A 19241-nucleotide genomic window follows, 5' to 3' on the forward strand; every position below is an offset into this window, starting at 1 on the left:
GGAGACCTCAGTTATAGGTCCACGGATCAAACTAATAATATTCACATTTTTGTCAGAATTATAACAGAAAAGAATGAATTAACCTCTTATCTACTAATTTTTTCTTAGAAAATTCCACATTGTTATTGATTACAAAGTCCTAGACTTCCAGACTAAAAAGTCGCGCTCAGTGACTCAGTTCGGAAACATTAACTATTAACATTAATTGTTAACTATTAACAATTAATTGTTAACTATTAACAATTAATTGTTAACTATTAACAATTAATTGTTAACTATTAACAATTAATTGTTAACTATTAACAATTAATTGTTAACTATTAACAATTAAGTGTTAACTATTAACAATTAATTGTTAACTATTAACAATTAATTGTTAACTATTAACATTAACTGTTAACTATTAACAATTAATTGTTAACTATTAACATTAACTGTTAACTATTAACATTAACTGTTAACTATTAACATTAACTGTTAACTATTAACATTAACTATTAACATTAACTATTAACATTAACATTAACACTTCATATTAAAACTTTTAACTATTCCAGAGAGTTTTACATCATTTATCTTTGATTGCAAAATGAATGAAGAATGATTAATTATCAACATCCAAATCAATATTTTCTAATACTTACCGAACAAAAGAACCCATTAAATTGAAAGAGGTCCACAACAAATCAATTTTTAATATAATAAATAAATAGAATATAGAAAAATAAATTTTATTTAAAGAATAGTAGCACATAAAAATTTATTATGGTAGTCGGATTGATGAATCTTCTTGCAATAATTACATCTTATTCGAATATTAGCGGTATCTTTTCGCCAGGTTGATAAAACCAGCCGTACGGTATCGACCAAATATCTTTAGAAGTTATTTTCTTTTTCTTTTTTTTATTCGTTGCTTTACGTTGCATAAGAAGCCGTGATTTATCGATGCTTTTCAGTAGATTGCCTTTTTTATCGATCCTGTGAGTAAAATATTTCAGATATTGACATTTAAAAACTTGTAACTTATTTGTAGCGAGGTTTGGTAATAGTTAAGAATTTATCATTAACATATTGCTGTAAGTATTAATGGTGTGCCTTGCTTATCACACTAAACACATTAGGTATAATATTATTATTAAAAAGTGTCTTGGATTTTATTATTGAAGATCAAATTATTTTACAAATGATTGAAAATTGTCATAAATATACTCGTATTTGTGTAATCTCTTTTGCTTTTTATTACCACTTCCAAGATAAGTTATTTCTGTCTTGCAAATTTTGGGAAATTGAGCTTTTCTTAATTCTCAATTTGATATTCCATAATTCCCAAAAAGTGGTTTTCAAAAGAAGTATTTGGACAACATAACTCGGAAAGAGAAATCACAGAATGTTCAAAATTGATAGTTTCGTTTAGGCCTAACAGGGTACCCATCATCAAGGTATTGAGGTTCAAGGAGTTACCTAATCATTTGTAAGCGATAGTAGAAGAACCAACGCTAGTCAGGGCAATCAAATATTAAATTTTAGTTCCGAATTCGTGCTGACATTTAGTGAAAATTAGTAGTATCAAAATGACTAAATGTGAACGTTTTAACATTAAAAACTACACTAAGAAAACTTCTTGTATCTTATCACAAAGTTTTCTGGCGAGGGCAACTTTAGAAACTGAATTTAATCAGTAAAATCGATGTTTCAAATCTACTAATCCAATTGATTGCCCATCTACTAAAACGTAGCCAACATACATTATCCTAATTATAAGTCTAATTATATTATCAATTCTAGGGGCGGGTGTTGGTCTAGTGGTAAAGAGTGTGGCTTTATAAGTGGAAGATCTCCAGTTCGAATCCCGCGTGTGTCTACTTTTTATTTGTTAAGAAAAAATTGTTTATAGTAAAGTACGAGCTTCCGCCTCCGTCCATGATACCTAATTAGACGTTAAGCTCCGCCTAAAAAAAAATAGGCGATTACTTTACTATATTATCAATTATTGCGTGGTTCAATAAAGAATAATAATTTCAACAATTCCACAGAATGAAGAAAACTATCTTTATGTTATAATCAAATAAACAAACCTCCAATAATAAACTTAAATCGCCCAAATATTGATTAGTTTTGATTAAATACCTGTACAAGGTAATGGATTTGTTAGCTGGAACTCCAACCTGTTTTTCTTCAGGAGCCAATCTTCTGCTTTCTGTTAGATCCACAACATCCCAGGAATCATCACCAACCCAACAATCCAGTCTCACTACTTGAGGAAGAGCTATCCTATCATCCATTATAAAAAATTTTGCTCAATTTAAATAAATAATAATATTAAAGTGAACATATGATTTAGTTCTCTATAGAGCTTTTTGTTGTTTATAATTTATCAATTATATTGAAATTGATTCAAGCCTAGCTGCACTGATAGCTAAGAATGCCAATAACTTACGGTATTACTGAGTGAAGAGAGAATAAGTAATCAATTTATCTCCATAGGATTATCTATGGCGAACAAGAGGATTGGAATGAGACTGTAAGTTCTGATGAAAACTTTTGTAGCGAGTTCGAGCAACTAGGACTTACAAACGGAATTTCCAGGTCTGTGTGGATAGTTAGATTTGAAACGTACAATGGAGAGTTAACGATAGTGTGGAGAATTTTAGACTGAAGCGATTGAAGATTGGAGCGTTTCGTTGAACCCCACAGTTCAATACCGTACGTGCAGGTGGGTTTTAGTATGGAAGTTTATATCAGTCGTTTGATATTAAGTGAAAGATTAGATCGTTGGTCTTGTAGTCTTTTAAGTAATCCATAGCGCCTGTTAACTTCAGTCTGTTTAAGTCATGTGTGCGAGTTCCAAGTCAGTCTTTTGTCTAAATAAAGCCCAAGATAACGGACAACATTGGCAGGAGGAATTGGAATCGAGTCATACTTCATAGGATGCCGCGAAGGGTTAAAGTATTATTCTGAGATTTGTTTTCATTTAACTTAATTTTTTTGAACCATTCCTCAAGAGAAAAGAGATGGGTTTAGAGGTTTCTGTGTGCAATTGCTGGATCAACGTGAACAGAAAGTATGTTTTTTTTGAGCTTTGGGAGCCCTAAAACATGTACTTTCAGTTAAATCTCCTGACTTACTCACTAATCGGCAATTTCCTAAGTCGCTCAGGCAAAGTTTCTTTCCAAAGCTCCCGATACTGCCATCTCTGTCTCATGAGACTTCTATCGGTAGCCTTCTTGTTCTAGCATCTTCTTATTGAACCCACTTTGGACTGCAGGATCTAACCTCTTACCATATCTGACCATCTTCCGGAAGGTAATTCCCTTTTCAAACCTATTTCTTGCGCGGCACTTATGGGTCGTTGTCAAGGTGCCGTCACTAAGGACTAGAAAACCCTTGATTATGAAGTTGAAAGTATAGTTTTTATTTCCTTAGGAAATGCCACAAAACTGGATGCAACATTCAGTCTGCCTTCCTTGCCTGTTATTTTCTTTTCAGCATATCCTCTTCATATCCTGTTTCCTCTTCTAAAATCAAGGCCAAATGCCTCAAACACATTTCTGTGTTTAGTATTTTTGCCTATTTACATTCAAGTCCTCTTCTTTAAAAATTCTATAGTAAAGAACTCCCGTTTTATTTTTAAATTTATTCTCATATTCCACCATGAGTATTCCAATTTCCTCACCATCAATAACAGATCCTCCCAAATCTGGGCCACAACTACCTCGTAAATACCCCTACATTTTCGAAACCATCTCTCAATAACTCACTCCAAAAAAATTTTAAACATGGTAGGAATCAGATGAAACCCTTTCTTAAGACCCTTAGAAGCTCTTTAAGTTCTTTGACAGCCTATTTCTGTGTTTAGTCTTTCCTCCACATCTAATTCCATCAAAGCACTCTACAATCTTTCTCTGAGACTCTTTGAAGTAAGCTTTTCTGAATCTATGAATACTATTACTTCTTTTATTTGTAATAGATAGATAGATTAAACTAGGGTGGCCTCAAGGCCTACGCCACTGCGACCCCTTTGGATCTATTGTGGCTCCCTTCACTCTAAAGCTCACCCTCCAGACCTGTCCATTTAATCAGACTCTTGATGCTGGAGAGCGGCTCTTGGGTAAAGCTCACAGGCCTTGGTTTTTTCCTCCCCGAGGAGTAACATCCTTAGCCATGCGAGCCCCTCGCACTGACACAACACGTGCAGTGCCGTTTCCTCCTCTTTCTGACAGAACCTGCAAAGGCTATCATCTGCCAGGCCCATGCGATGCATGTGTTTCCTCAGCCTACAGTGGCCAGTTAATAGGCCTACAATCATCCTTATGGCCCCACGACCTTGCCGAATTAGTTCTGCCGTCAGCCTCGGCGAATAGTCTTTAATGAACTCCTTCGCCTGTCTCTACCCAGTGGTGGCAAGCAGAGCTCTGGGCCTACGAAGTGTCCCGCAGAGCCTTCCCGGGCCAATAAATCTGCCACTTCGTTTCCCTTGTGTCCTGCATGACCAGGTATCCAAACCAGAAGGACCTTATTATGGTCACTAATTTACTTCAGGGCACCCAGACAGTCCCAAACTAGTTTTGAGTTGACCTGGTAGGAACTAATAGCTCGTAAAGCAGCCTGATTATCCGAGAAAATTACGACCTTAGAATTAATAATTCCTCGCCTCTTAATCTCGGCAGCGCAGAACCTAATTGCAGCTAGCTCAGCTTGAAAAACCGTAGCTAGTTTCTCTAGGCTATTCTTTTGTAATAGTAATAGAGAGTAAAAATTATAGGAAATAGAAGAACGACGAACTAGATAACAGTTATTGTGATGGTGTATAATAAAAAAGAGTTTATTACAGCCTCCGCTCGCCATTCTAGCCAACGTGCCTTGTATTGGGGGATCCCCATTCCTCGCCTGACTAGCTCATTAGAGAATTCTCAGCGACCTTTAAGGAGGAGTGCAGAGCTATTGTAATGGCCAGCAGAGTCGGGCAGTAGCCAGCAAGATGAGAGCGCCAACATGCAGTTCCTCTCTATCTTCCTCAGTATTCCAAGAATCTTCAGAGAAATGCGGATCACGGCGTGTTGAGACCTACTCAGATAGACCCATCTCTATTCAATAAAAATTACGCGACATTTAAAAAATACGTGAGGTCCTCTATAAAAAGTCAATTAAGCGTATTGACAGTTAGCACTTTAATACAATAATACCTACTTCTTCGTTTAGATCTATTAAGAACTCCGTTAAGGTTATTTTAAAATGTTAGCTTTTATCTTTTACTAAAAGAAAAAACAATATCCGCTTTTTAGGAATTCACAGCTGCGTGACTCCCAGTGTTTTATGAAAACCGTTTAGCTAAAGTGTTTTTCGAAAAGCAATATTTTGTTTGTTTTTTTGGTGACCACAAAATGAGTGGTCACAACGTTTTAAAACTATTAACCTTGAACTATCAGAGAACAGAGCATTTTGAGAATTTTTGCGGAATCCTAAAACATTACTAAATGAATCGTGATGTTATCACTGGCATTGATATATCTATTAAATATACAATAATTTTTATAATTCCTTAAAAGTCAACCAGGCAGGTATACAGGGTGATCCATTTAAAACGCACCAATCGCTAATAACTTTTTAGGAAAGCGGAATTTAAAAAAAAAACACGAAGTAAACTACGTGTTTTTTTTGTCTAGTTTTCATATTTTTCACCCCCGATCCTGTATCTTTATTTTTGGCGGAGTTACAGCCAAAAACCTGTTCAAAGTTTCATAAGGACCACTGGTTTTGACAAACTACATAAAAAAACTGTGAAAAATGACGTTGACCACGTTTCGATATCCCTAATATTAGTTGAGATATTTAAGATCAAATTTACAATTTTATCTATTCGTGATCGGTTTTCAATATTAATTCTCCACCACAAATACACGTTTTGGGAGGTCCTCTGACTGCAAAAAGCATTATTTGAGATTCAAAGAACAAAAATAATAATAATTGAAGATTGACGTCCCTAAAAAGTGCGTTTTAAATGGATCACCCTGTATATTGTACATCTAATTAGATTACTGTAGCAGTGCAAGATTTAAGACATAATTTGCAATCGCAAATGCAGAAATGATCTTGCAGAAGTAAGATCTATGACGATGGTTTTGAAGTGACTATTTATTTTGATTATTATTATTTTTTTTGTATAATATTTATAAATAAAGACTTTAAATAAAACTGTAATAGTAATTCTCTAAGAAAGTGAGTTTTAAGAATGTTTTTCTCTTCAACCTGTGTAGTATGTAACTGGTATTGGCAGAGAAAGAAATACTTGCATTTAATGTAATACTTAATTGCATAAAAGAAATTTGAAATATAAATCTCATTACAATTAAAAGGGAATTAAGCAATGTAACCTTATCCGGTACTTAATATTTTTAAATAAGTTTTCATTTCAAGTTTTTATAAAAAAAACAATGTACATAATTTAGTGTTTGCATTCTAGGTCTTGTACACAATCTACTCTTCAGGCATACCAACTCATTCTGAGTATATTACTTGATAACATCCGTCTCATCTAACTACCAGATTCGGTCATAGCACATAGTGACCTTTAATACTATCTCACCTCTACAGAAAAATAGTACAAAAAAGTTGGCTATAAAACTGTAAGAGACAAAATCTCAGCAATTATCTTTACTCTTTCTTCTGTCTTCTACAATCAAGACATTTATCCGGTCCCCGCCGCACTTCCGGAAGTGGCATCTCTTTCATTGGTGGTCAGTGAGAGGAGCACTATATGTGGCGGTGCCACAAAGCGCTGCGTCGCTCATGTACATCACTACTTCCGATGACGTAGGATGCACGCGTCACGGCTCCGTAAAATAACAGCAGGAAGAAAGGCAAAGCACTATAACTAAACCGGACATTGGACCATCTCATTAGCCAAAAGCAGGTCCATAGTTCCCACAGAAATACTGGGCAGTTTGTTGATTTAAATTTACTTGTTCTTTATTTTAAATATTCTATTTGTTCCCGTTTTGTTTTTTGTTATTTTACTTTAAAATAGTTTGTTTTATAGTCCGGCCCTCCAACGGTCTGAGGGACAGTGAACTGGCCCCCTGTGTAAAAAGTTTGGGGTCCCCTGATCAAGACAATGGTCCGCTACTTCGATAGAAGACTAACTTGTAACCCTCATACAAGACTTAACAGAGAAGTTTCCAGCCACTGAAAAGACTACAATAATAAATAAATGAAAACTTCTGAGGAAAATAAATGACTTATTTTATGTAAGTTGTATAATGGAAGGTATTTGGCCTCCCGTAAGGGTCAAACGCTCCAAACCTCCAAGGGGTTCAGTCCATACACTTCTTCACTCCATAAGGAGACGTTCCATTCAAAGTCACCAATCAAACCATTCGCACAGTCCTCCTACAAATTACTTACATTACACAAGCTGCTAAAACCAACAGGGTTTTGTATCGACAGGGAATTCAATATTAACTTACAATATTATCACAGTTCCAGATAACACTCCTTAGACGTCTTAAAAGGCAGTGGTGGCCTCGCCATCTTCTTTCTATCGACCATAGTAAATAGAAGTGAAGTGTGTAGACTGGGTAACCACTCGATAACTTCTCCATTCTTATTTTGTTGTAGACATTATTCTTGTTTCTTATAACGCAATAATGCGTTGGTTGTAACTAAATTAATTATTAATTTAAATTTGTAGCGTCAGAGAAACGATCTCCAACAATGTGCTAACTCTTGACTTATAATAAGTTTTGTATTCAAGGTATTTAAGAAACATTAGAAAATAAAATACTTCCATACTTTTTACCGATGTTTTGGCGTTCACCATCTTGTGAATCATCACGAATGTTGCGATGATGTAGTTAATTTGTAGTTAAGTTTTGACGATATTTTTACATCAATAAAAGCTCTTTAAGCAGGAGAATGCAATATGATGGTAAAAAAAGAAGTTTATCCTCAATATCTGAATACGAAATAATTCATAACAATATGAAGTAAGTATAAGCAACTTAACAGCTTACGTAAAGTCTGATAAAATTTAACAATGTGAAACCTAAATCTCTTTTATTTAATTTTAAAAAAACAATGCCCGCTAACAATTTTCATAGCTAAAGAAATATCTATTGGCAAATTAATAATCATTTTTTTTACAGATAATCTCTTTACTATGCATTACATTGACCGAAACCAATACAAAAACAATTGAATAAGAAATAAGGTAGCAATTAAATTACCATTTTAAAAAGTCCGAGTTTTACTTTCAGTACCAGTGTCCAGCAATAGATTTTCAAAACTAATTAGTAAAACATTGAATAGGTGCTATTTTCTATCTCTCTCTAGCTTTATTATAATTAGAACTACATGCCCAATCTTCTGTTACATTTTAACACGTCATAAATTTAAAAAAAATATAACCTTTTTCTTTTTCCATTAATAACTTATAAAGAATGGAACACAAGATGAGAGCAGCGCAGTCTCTACTGTTTAGGTGTTGACTAATTACTCCATGTTTTACTAATTATATTCTGTTATTTCTTTTAACTTTTTCGAATATAAATTTCAACAAAAAGTTAATTTATTCTTTATTCTTTATTGTTATAAAATGTTATTGAGTTGAGAATAACGAGTTGTTAACGAGAAATGTTACATTTAATATTTTAACTCTTCTTTTTCTAAATTAAAGAAAGATTTGTGTGTCTACACTTTCAGAACTAATAAATCAAATAAATAAGATTTTTATTTTATTGACAGTAAATTTGTAATAAATATGTTCTGAAGAGAAGAAAATACGTGCATTACATTCTTTCATTTTGTTCTTTTATTGATATTTTGTGTAATTTATGTTAACTGATTAGAAATTCTGCTTAGAATATACTATTAATTGCTTCCACAACAGTTTGGCTGCTAAGAGACGTCTTTTTATAAATGAGTTTAGATTTATAAATTACTATCAACATATTTTTTGCCTTCTCACTTCTGTTTTTTAAAATTAAAAACTATGACCTCGGTTTTACGGGCCACACTCCTCTTGACTTGTCACCATCAACGGTTTAAAACGCGCGCAAATTGAGCTGCTAAACAAGTGTATGGCTTTGATTGCCTTTAAGAGGTGTAGCGCGTCGATATGGATGGGGTCAACCCATTGCGCTGATCTGATTGCCTATTAAACTTTTTGGAAAAATGGCTTCGATTGAAGATCCTGATTGAAGAGTGCGGTACGAAATTGTTGCAGGAAATGAGTGTCTTCTACAAGAAGATGCCGCGGTCTATGTAAATTGCATTTGTAGAGAGACGTTTAAAGAGTAGTATGGTGATGGACATTTCTACGTACATGGATTATGATTCGATGTGGAGGTATTGGTCCCGAAGAAAACCCGTGAGTTCCTTGTCAAGGTCTGCACTATCAATCGATTAGTGGCTGACGGTATAATTGGTTCTGTTTCAGAAACAACTAACTTCAAAAAACCATTTAAAAAAGAATCACTTTACTTCGATAGAAATTTTGATTTTAAAACGTAGTCAAAAGCTTGATGCCATCAATGTTTACTGGAATTAATAGTTTTCTTAGCTAGATTATGTACGATGTAACCTCTACGGGTTGCCCGAAAGTCAACAATAAACTTAGGATTCAAGATTGGCGAGGAATCCTCAAAGTCAAATAAAAAACAAACTCGTCTTCTTGCCTTCTGTATCACAACCAACCCGCATAGGCCACGCCCCGAAGAGGACAATATATTTGTCGAAACGTTGGCAAGAAGACGAGTTTGTTTTTTATTTGACCGATTCCTTGCCAATCTTGAATCCTATACATACTATACAATCATACATCCTATACGAAACCTATACATATTGATATTCGTCAAAAATAAACATTGGAATCTTCTACTTTAGAGCTCTGCTCGGACATTAAGGATATTTAGAGATTCGCTGTTCTCTTGGAGTGATAAATTGTAGAAAAGACCGATAAAAAAGAAATGGAAGCGTTAACTGTTACCTTCCTTTAAAGAATGGTAATGGTAAAGGCCGTCACGGCTTGGAGACAGTCCTGCTATTATGCTTGGAGGCGGACGATGTTGCCCCTCCAATTTAGAAGCCGTAGTCCGGTAATCAGCTTTTGTGATATTACAAAATCTCAATGACATTTGCTTAGCTCTTTTAAAAATTGCGTCCGAGACTTCCTTGGGCTTCTAGAATTAAAAAGAAAGACAGAAAGAATTACCGAGTTGACAAGGACGCAGGATTTTGAATGAAAGAGAAGTTTTTGATCGATACCTGAACCTGGTGATATAACTTACTGAAATTGATCTTATTACGAGGGTCGTTTGAAAAGTCCGTGCAAAGTCAGAGAGATAGCACCACTGGCGCGTATCGAGGTTATGTTTAGTTAGTAGCATCTCTTGGAAGAACACACACCAAGTTTCAGCCAGAGCGGTATATTTCTTTGTGTTTGGCATTCGTTTGAATCGAGGAAGTCGAGTGATTTTCAAAAAATGGACGAAAAAGAATTTCGTGTGTTGATTAAACACTACTTTATGAAAGGCAAAACGCCTCAGGAGACTAAAGAGAAGATTGATAATCATTATGGTGACTCTGCACCTTCGATTAGAACAGTTTATAAGTGGTTTCAAAATTTTCGGAGTGGCCATATGGGCACAAGTGACGCTGAACGTTCTGGACGCCCTGTTGAGGTTACTACTCCAGAAATCATTGATAAAATCCATGATATGGTGATGGATGATAGAAGAGTGAAGGTGCGTGAGATTGCTAGTGCTGTGGGCATCTCGAATGAACGGGTACATAATATTTTGCATCAACATTTGGACATGACAAAGCTATCCGCAAGATGGGTGCCGCGATTGCTCACGCTTGACCAAAAATGAAATCGTGTGAAGTGTTGCAAGGACGGTTTGCAGCTGTTCCAGAAGAATCCGCAGGACTTTAAGCGTCGTTTCGTCACTGTGGATGAAACATGGATACATCACTACACTCCTGAGACCAAAGAACAATCTAAACAATGGGTTACCAAGAGGGAATCTGCGCCAAAAAAGGCGAAGACCGTTCCTTCGGCCGGAAAGATTATGGCGACTGTCTTTTGGGATTCGCAAGGAATAATCCTCATCGACTATCTGGAAAAGGGTAAAACTATTACAGGTGCATATTATTCATCGTTATTGGACCGTTTGAAAACCGAGCTGCAAGAAAAACGCCCACGGATTGGCCCACAAAAAAGTCCTTTTCCATCACGACAACGCACCAGCTCACACCTCAGCAGTTGTGGTCGCAAAATTAATGGAAATAGGGTCCCAACTCGTTTCACATCCCCCCTATTCTCCAGACTTGGCTCCCTCGGACTACTATTTGTTCCCCAATATGAAGAAATGGCTGGCGGGAAAAAGATTTTATTCAAACGAGGAGGTGATTGCAGAAACGAATGGCTATTTTTCAGACTTGGACAAATCCTATTATTCGGAAGGGATCAACAAACTAGAGCAGCGTTGGACGAAGTGTATAAGCCTAAAAGGAGACTATGTTGAAAAATAAAAAAGGTTTACCCCCAAAAATTAAGTAGTTTTTATTTTTGCACGGACTTTTCAAACGACCCTCGTATTTTGTTGGACTGAATACAAAAGTATTTTAAGAAAAAACATTTTTGTTTTGCCGGGTACTCAAATCTTTCTAACAATTCTTTGTTTAACTTAACAAATTTTAACCAGTTCTTTTACTGTTTCCCAAGTTGGATTGAAGACCCAATTCTACTTTATGTTAATAGAATACTAGATCTTTGAAGCAAAGCTTTCAAAATTTTATGAAAATAATGATAAAAAAACTAAAATATATTTATTTGTAAAGGAGGACTTATCAAAAGTGGCATCTTAACCTTCACCGCACTCTTGTTGGAACGTTTTGATGAGTTGACAAATTAACACCTTCGCTCGATCATAACATCAATCAATATAACCTGTCTACTGTGTTATTATTACCTTCTTCTGACAGATTTATGAACCTTGTCAGTATTATAGTAAAACAACATAGCCCTAAAGCTAAAAAAAACAACAACTGCACTACTTCGTACTTTTAAGCTATCTATTGTAAATATAAGCGGAGGCTAACCAATAATTTCTTCTTTCTGTGTTTACATAATTATTACATAAAATTGTTTTATGTATGTATTTAACAACTTGCTAACACATAGCTTATAAATTTGGAAATTTATATTCAAATTGGGATTTAAAGTGTGGAACAAGTAATACTATAGTTTTTTTTTGTTTATTTAAGGCTACCAAATTAGGCGTCGTGGACGAAAGCGACTAGCAAAAGTGCTTTAATAAAATTTCTTTTATTAACAATTAAATAAAATCCAAGGCCTAAGACCGGGAATCGAACCAAGTACCAAGCCTTTAACCGCACAACTACAATTTGTAGTTGATTCACAACGAGTTCTCGAATTAATGGCTTTAATCCAGGTCTCTTTCGCTTTATTAACGAGGATCTTGGATTTACATTTCTAGTAGAAGTATTTAGTAGGGAAGATGTTGGCTCCGCTTTGGTCGCCGCGAAGTTGGAAGAATAATGACAAAATACAGGTTCCTCCATTTTGGGGGAACTCTGAACCCACAGCCAAGCCGAGCAATTGGCTAAAGTAAGATGTAGAGTGACTTCATCGTATCGCTCCTAGAGCCAACTTAGGTATAATTAAAAGTGATATCCAAATATCCTTGGACTAATTGAGAAATTATGAAAACCATTCGCCAATTATAGAACGTATCAAGGAAGAAAAATGTTTACGCTTTTCTCACAATTTCATTTCGTTTTGAGAGAAGGGATTTGCAGGTCGATCAGAAAATGAGAAAGCAGGTCTTCGTGAAAAAGAAGCTTCAAAATTAACAATAGAGACTGTGGCCTATATCAAAACTTAAGCAATTAAAGGCCAAAATTATAAGCTTAAAGTACTTGGAGGCAAAATCGGAAGGCTCCATTCACAGCCATCTTTACTAGAGGATATCTCTTTTAATAGATTATTGCTTGGCTTAAAAAAAAAATCTTGCTTTACCTTTGCATTAAAGACGAATTAAATGACCTAGGTATTAATAGGGGCATAGCAACAGAAATGTCAGTCAAATCTCAGAATCTCTAGCGTATTCTTGCAACTTCCAAACACCAGTAAGAGTTGATTGCTCTGAGGAACTGTCTAGAACTGTTGCCAGCTAGTGTTCAACCAATTTCTCTTAAAATCTCTTTAATCATTTAAAATTTAAAATTGAAAATTGACTGAAAATAAAGATTTAAATTGTCCAAACTCTGAAACCTGTTTAAAAATATAAAATTAAAGAGTACAAAATTAAAACGAAATTTAAAATTTAAATTGGTAGTTGAACGTTAAGCCCCGCCTGGGTGAAAAAAAAATAGGCGATTTATTTTACTATATTTATTTAAAAGGTTTAAAATTTTGTGTTCATAAATTTTAATCAAATTACGAAATTTATAACTACCTGTCATCACCATTTTATCTCAACTGGAAATCAATTAAAATAATAATTATACTATAAATAACCGGAAAGTAATTTTAATTAATGTTTTTGCTTTAGTGTACGTCATTAAGTGTTACGTTAATATTTTTATATCACCTCTAAAGGTGTAAAAAAATTAATAGAAAGAAGTAAAATTTGAGTTTTGGTAATTAAAATGAAGGTTAGTTTGAAAATGATTTTATAACTTGACAGAGAGTGGACGGTTTGAAGAGTTAAAAAGATGCGGTAGACGAACTGAGGGTGTTTGAGGTCAGGTTTGTGGGCAGGTGTGAAGTCTATTAGTTGATTATGCATAATGAATGTTGTTATCCAATTTGTATGTTAAGAAGTCACTTAAATCTGAATAGTTAGTTGCTCATGTTATTGTATGATCACACGATATTGGGAGTCACTGAGTCTGCCTAGTGTTTTGAGGATATTTCTTTCTATTCTCCTTCATAATGCACCCTTTCTAAAACGTTTTTGGAAGTTACCTATAATTAATTGTTATTGTTATTTAAATGAAGAGGAAGTTAAGTTAATGTTAAACGGAAGAATGTTTTTTTTTTAAATTTGTAACTGCAAGAACAAATATTGTGAGCGTCAAATTTTAATTTTAACCACTCCCCTAGACAGCAATGCTTCAGAGTCGTCGATTCCAGGCAACATCCTTGGTCCCATCCTTTACACCGTATACACTGCTGATATTCCTACCCACCCAAACACCTTAATCACTACTTATACTGACGATGCTGCCATCCTCTCTACCCACTCAGAACCATCTGAAACTTCTAAATTCCTTCAAGAGCACCTCAACCTAATAGATAAAGCTGGTGCGCCCCCATTGGCGCATAAAAATTAATGAAAGCTAGTGCGTCCAAGTTACTTTCACTCTCAGACGTTAAACGTGCCCTAGTGTTTTCATTCTCAACAATCTCGAACGTAGTACGCTACCTGGGTTTCTACATGGACAGTAGACTCACGTGGAAGCCACACAAAAGACTTAAAAGACTATAACTAAACAAAAGGTAGGGACCTGACAACTAAGTCAGGTTAAAGTACAGAACTCGCTGTCTGAGAGCTTCCCCATTGAAAGAGGATTGAGACAAGGCGACCCGCTTTCTCCCTTGATATTCAACATATGCCTGGAAATGGCCTTAAGAGCCTTAAGGACGAACCAGGGGGGCACCATGTACAACAGGATGACCCAACACTTGGCATATGCGGATGATGTGTTAATTGTTGCAAGGTCAAGGGCAGCATTAGGAGGAGCATTTGAAGAGTTTGAACAAGCGGCAAAAAAAACCGAGGCCTGGAGATAAACCAAGAGAAGACAAAGCTTATGCGCACCTCAAGGCTCCAGAGTCAACGAGAAGAGCAAGTTCAGATACTCAATTATACCTTCTCCACATACGACAAATTCAAATACCTTGGCTCCGTACTGACAGCAAATTGTGACATAACCGCTGAAATAAAAGGAAGAGTAACTGCAGGAATCAGGTGTTTGAATGCGTTACAAAAAGTTTTGCGGTTTAAGAATTTGTCACGTCCGGCGAAAATTATTATTTATAAAAACAACAATAAGGCCGGTAGTGATGTACGGTAGCGTACATTGACGGTGAATGGAGGCTCCGAAAGAACGAATAACTCAAGAAACTATACGGAGAACCCGACATAGTTTCTTGTATCAAAAACGGCAGTCTGTGCTGGCTCGGCCATGTTGAACGGATGCCCCATCCTGAGTACCTATAAAAGTACTATATGGACACCCGGGGGGCGCAAGACGTAGAGGTCGTCCCAGGATAAGATGGTTGGATGGCGCAGAAAGAGATCTGCGAAAGGTTGGTGTTAGAAGATGGTGCCTAAAAGCCTAGGATAGGGAAGAGTGGCACTCTCTCTTAAATGAGGTCCAGTCCTACTATAGGACTGTAGCACCATGGGAAGAAGAAGAAGCACAACTAAGACGCATGATGGGACCTAAACCTAAACTAACTACACAAAACAAACTAATCGCAAGACGTTACTTCAACCCATGTGGACTTACAGATCAGAGCTGTGGAGCTCAACTAAACCTTCCAATATCTCCCGCATCCAATCCTTCCAAACAAAAGTCCTCCGCCGTATTGTAAATGCTCCCCATTATGTCACTAACCTCATCCTTCACAAAGACCTAAATATTCCTTTTGTCACTGAAACAATCCATTCACGATTCCTCAATTTCCACGAAAGCCTATCCTGCCATCCCAATTCAAACAGCTCAAACTCTTTCCTCATCATCCCATCCTAATAATCTCCCACGACGTCTAAAACGACGTTGGCCTCATGATCTCCTAACCTAGACCTTTCCAGCAACTAGAATTCCCGAGAGTGTCAGCACTGGCTGATTTCTCTCTTCCTGGGTTCTTACGGTTGCGGTGTGCCTCGGCTATTCCTGCGGCAGTTTTCGCATCCTGTATTGTAAATGTACCATTCACACTTTGCCTGGTGTATATGTATTTTAGTATTACCTTTTAGTGACCGTAAACTATCAATATTTAGGAATTATATAGCGATGAATCGGTCAAAATAAAAAAACAATAACTCCGTCTTTATGCCAAAGTTTCGATAAATTTAAATATTTTCTTCCTCAGGGCGTGGTTATATAAGTTGGTTGAGTTACAGAAAAAACTCAGCTGTTACTAATTTAGATGTTTCAGCTAGATTCATTCAATGGTAGAGATTGAAGCAATCAGCAACTAATTCTAAATGCGCTTTAGAAGTTAGAACCAGGTTTTTGATACTTGTCTTACAAGTTTGGCAGAGTCTGAAAAAGCATAAAATAAAAGACAAAAGTACGCTATTCCTTGTCAAATTCAGATAGTTTCTTTTGTATTGTGAACCAACCAATCAAATGCTAGCTTTACTTTGATTGGTTTTCTTATGGATCAGTTTATAAACATTTGTGAGTGAAAGTTTTAGTAATGGAGGTAAGAGATTATCTCGGGAGATTTTACACCAAATCGTTTTCAAGACTACCATTAAGACTAGATTATATCAATAATTAAGTTTAGTTTACCAATTAACAAAAAATAAATAAATATAATAATTACTAAATGTTAGTAGGAACGTTCTAATGATCACTTAATGACTGGTGAAGGTAACTGAAATTGATCAGCTAATCAAGTAGAAGATGAAAAATACAGTAATTAGGGGAGTAACGTAGCTCAGCTAGCACGAGGCGAGCTAGACTGCCTGCAACTAACAACATTACTACCTGACCACGAACTATGGTGCTCACTTTAATGTAACTAGACATTAATTCGATCTTTCTCGTTATTTTGTAAGGATGATCATCTACTTCTGAAATACACGCTGAATACTAACTCCATAATTCCTACTGGGAACTAACAGTACGGTCAGGTGATAGTTTAGTTTGTTTAATGATTAATTCGATTTTGAACTTAGAATGTAAAAGGATTGAAACAAATATGTTGTAGTTGATTCAAGAAATATTGAAATGTATAACCTGTGAGAGTTATAAGGGCCCCATTTCACAGCTGAACCATGACCCAAAAAAATTTTAACCCTCAATATCTTTTCAACTAATGGATCTGTACTCAAGAAAACTATAGCATACTACTCAGTAAAACGGAGTGTGTAAGAGCACAAAATTTCATACGAATAATCTGTTGTTTACTGTGGGAGTTAGAAGGGCCCCATTTCACAGCTAAACCATGACCCAAAAAAATTTTGATCCTTAATATCTTCTCAACTAATGGATCTGTACTCAAGAAAACTATAGCATACTACTCAGTAAAACGGAGTGTGTAAGAGCACAAAATTTCATACGAATAATCTGTTGTTTACTGTGGGAGTTAGAAGGGCCCCATTTCACAGCTAAACCATGACCCAAAAAAATTTTGATCCTTAATATCTTCTCAACTAATGGATCTGTACTCAAGAAAACTATAGCATACTACTCAGTAAAACGGAGTGTGTAAGAGCACAAAATTTCATACGAATAATCTGTTATTTACTGTGGGAGTTAGAAGGGCCCCATTTCACAGCTAAACCATGACCCAAAAAAATTTTGATCCTTAATATCTTCTCAACTAATGGATCTGTACTCAAGAAAACTATAGCATACTACTCAGTAAAACGGAGTGTGTAAGAGCACAAAATTTCATACGAATAATCTGTTGTTTACTGTGGGAGTTAGAAGGGCCCCATTTCACTGCTAAACCATGACCCAAAAAAATTTTGATCCTTAATATGTTCTCAACTAATGGATCTGTACTCAAGAAAACTATAGCATACTACTCAGTAAAACGGAGTGTGTAAGAGCACAAAATTTCATACGAATAATCTGTTGTTACTGTGGGAGTTAGAAGGGCCCCATTTCACAGCTAAACCATGACCCAAAAAAATTTTGATCCTTAATATCTTCTCAACTAATGGATCTGTACTCAAGAAAACTATAGCATACTACTCAGTAAAATGGAGTGTGTAAGAGCACAAAATTTCATACGAATAATCTGTTGTTTACTGTGGGAGTTAGAAGGGCACCATTTCACAGCTAAACCATGACCCAAAAAAATTTTGATCCTAATTATCTTCTCAACTAATGGATCTGTACTCAAGAAAACTATAGCATACTACTCAGTAAAACGGAGTGTGTAAGAGCACAAAATTTCATACGAATAATCTGTTGTTTACTGTGGGAGTTAGAAGGGCCCCCTTTCACAGCTAAACCATGACCCAAAAAAATTTTGATCCTTAATATCTTCTCAACTAATGGATCTGTACTCAAGAAAACTATAGCATACTACTCAGTAAAACGGAGTGTGTAAGAGCACAAAATTTCATACGAATAATCTGTTGTTTACTGTGGGAGTTAGAAGGGCCCCATTTCACAGCTAAACCATGACCCAAAAAAATTTTGATCCTTAATATCTTCTCAACTAATGGATCTGTACTCAAGAAAACTATAGCATACTACTCAGTAAAACGGAGTGTGTAAGAGCACAAAATTTCATACGAATAATCTGTTGTTTACTGTGGGAGTTAGAAGGGCCCCATTTCACAGCTAAACCATGACCCAAAAAAATTTTGATCCTTAATATCTTCTCAACTAATGGATCTGTACTCAAGAAAACTATAGCATACTACTCAGTAAAACGGAGTGTGTAAGAGCACAAAATTTCATACGAATAATCTGTTGTTTATTGTGGGAGTTAGAAGGGCCCCATTTCACAGCTAAACCATGACCCAAAAAAATTTTGATCCTTAATATCTTCTCAACTAATGGATCTGTACCCAAGAAAACTATAGCATACTACTCAGTAAAACGGAGTGTGTAAGAGCACAAAATTTCATACGAATAATCTGTTGTTTACTGTGGGAGTTAGAAGGGCCCCATTTCACAGCTAAACCATGACCCAAAAAAATTTTGATCCTTAATATCTTCTCAACTAATGGATCTGTACTCAAGAAAACTATAGCATACTACTCAGTAAAACGGAGTGTGTAAGAGCACAAAATTTCATACGAATAATCTGTTGTTTACTGTGGGAGTTAGAAGGGCCCCATTTCACAGCTAAACCATGACCCAAAAAAATTTTGATCCTTAATATCTTCTCAACTAATGGATCTGTACTCAAGAAAACTATAGCATACTACTCAGTAAAACGGAGTGTGTAAGACCACAAAATTTCATACGAATAATCTGTTGTTTATTGTGGGAGTTAGAAGGGCCCCATTTCACAG

The 19241-nt window shown here is 35.6% G+C and overlaps 1 protein-coding gene across 3 annotated transcripts in view; it reads right to left on the bottom strand.

Moving 5' to 3' along the window:
* Positions 1–710: 710 nt before the first annotated feature.
* The window catches only part of LOC141453131 (uncharacterized), a 43301-nt gene continuing 24770 nt past the window's right edge, over positions 711–19241 (bottom strand). For all 3 annotated transcript variants that reach the window (XM_074125901.1, XM_074125903.1, XM_074125902.1), the window contains 2 exons: positions 2128–2271; positions 711–978 (listed from right to left, as the gene is read on the bottom strand). In XM_074125901.1, the coding sequence (XP_073982002.1) occupies positions 807–978; positions 2128–2271 (316 nt within the window). In that variant the 3' untranslated portion in view covers positions 711–806. The remainder of the gene's footprint in view (positions 979–2127; positions 2272–19241) is intronic.

This window comes from Rhodnius prolixus, unplaced genomic scaffold (assembly GCF_049639745.1).
Source record: "Rhodnius prolixus isolate KJV_2025 unplaced genomic scaffold, Rpr scaffold_3, whole genome shotgun sequence".
NCBI classification, from domain to species: Eukaryota; Metazoa; Arthropoda; class Insecta; order Hemiptera; family Reduviidae; genus Rhodnius; species Rhodnius prolixus.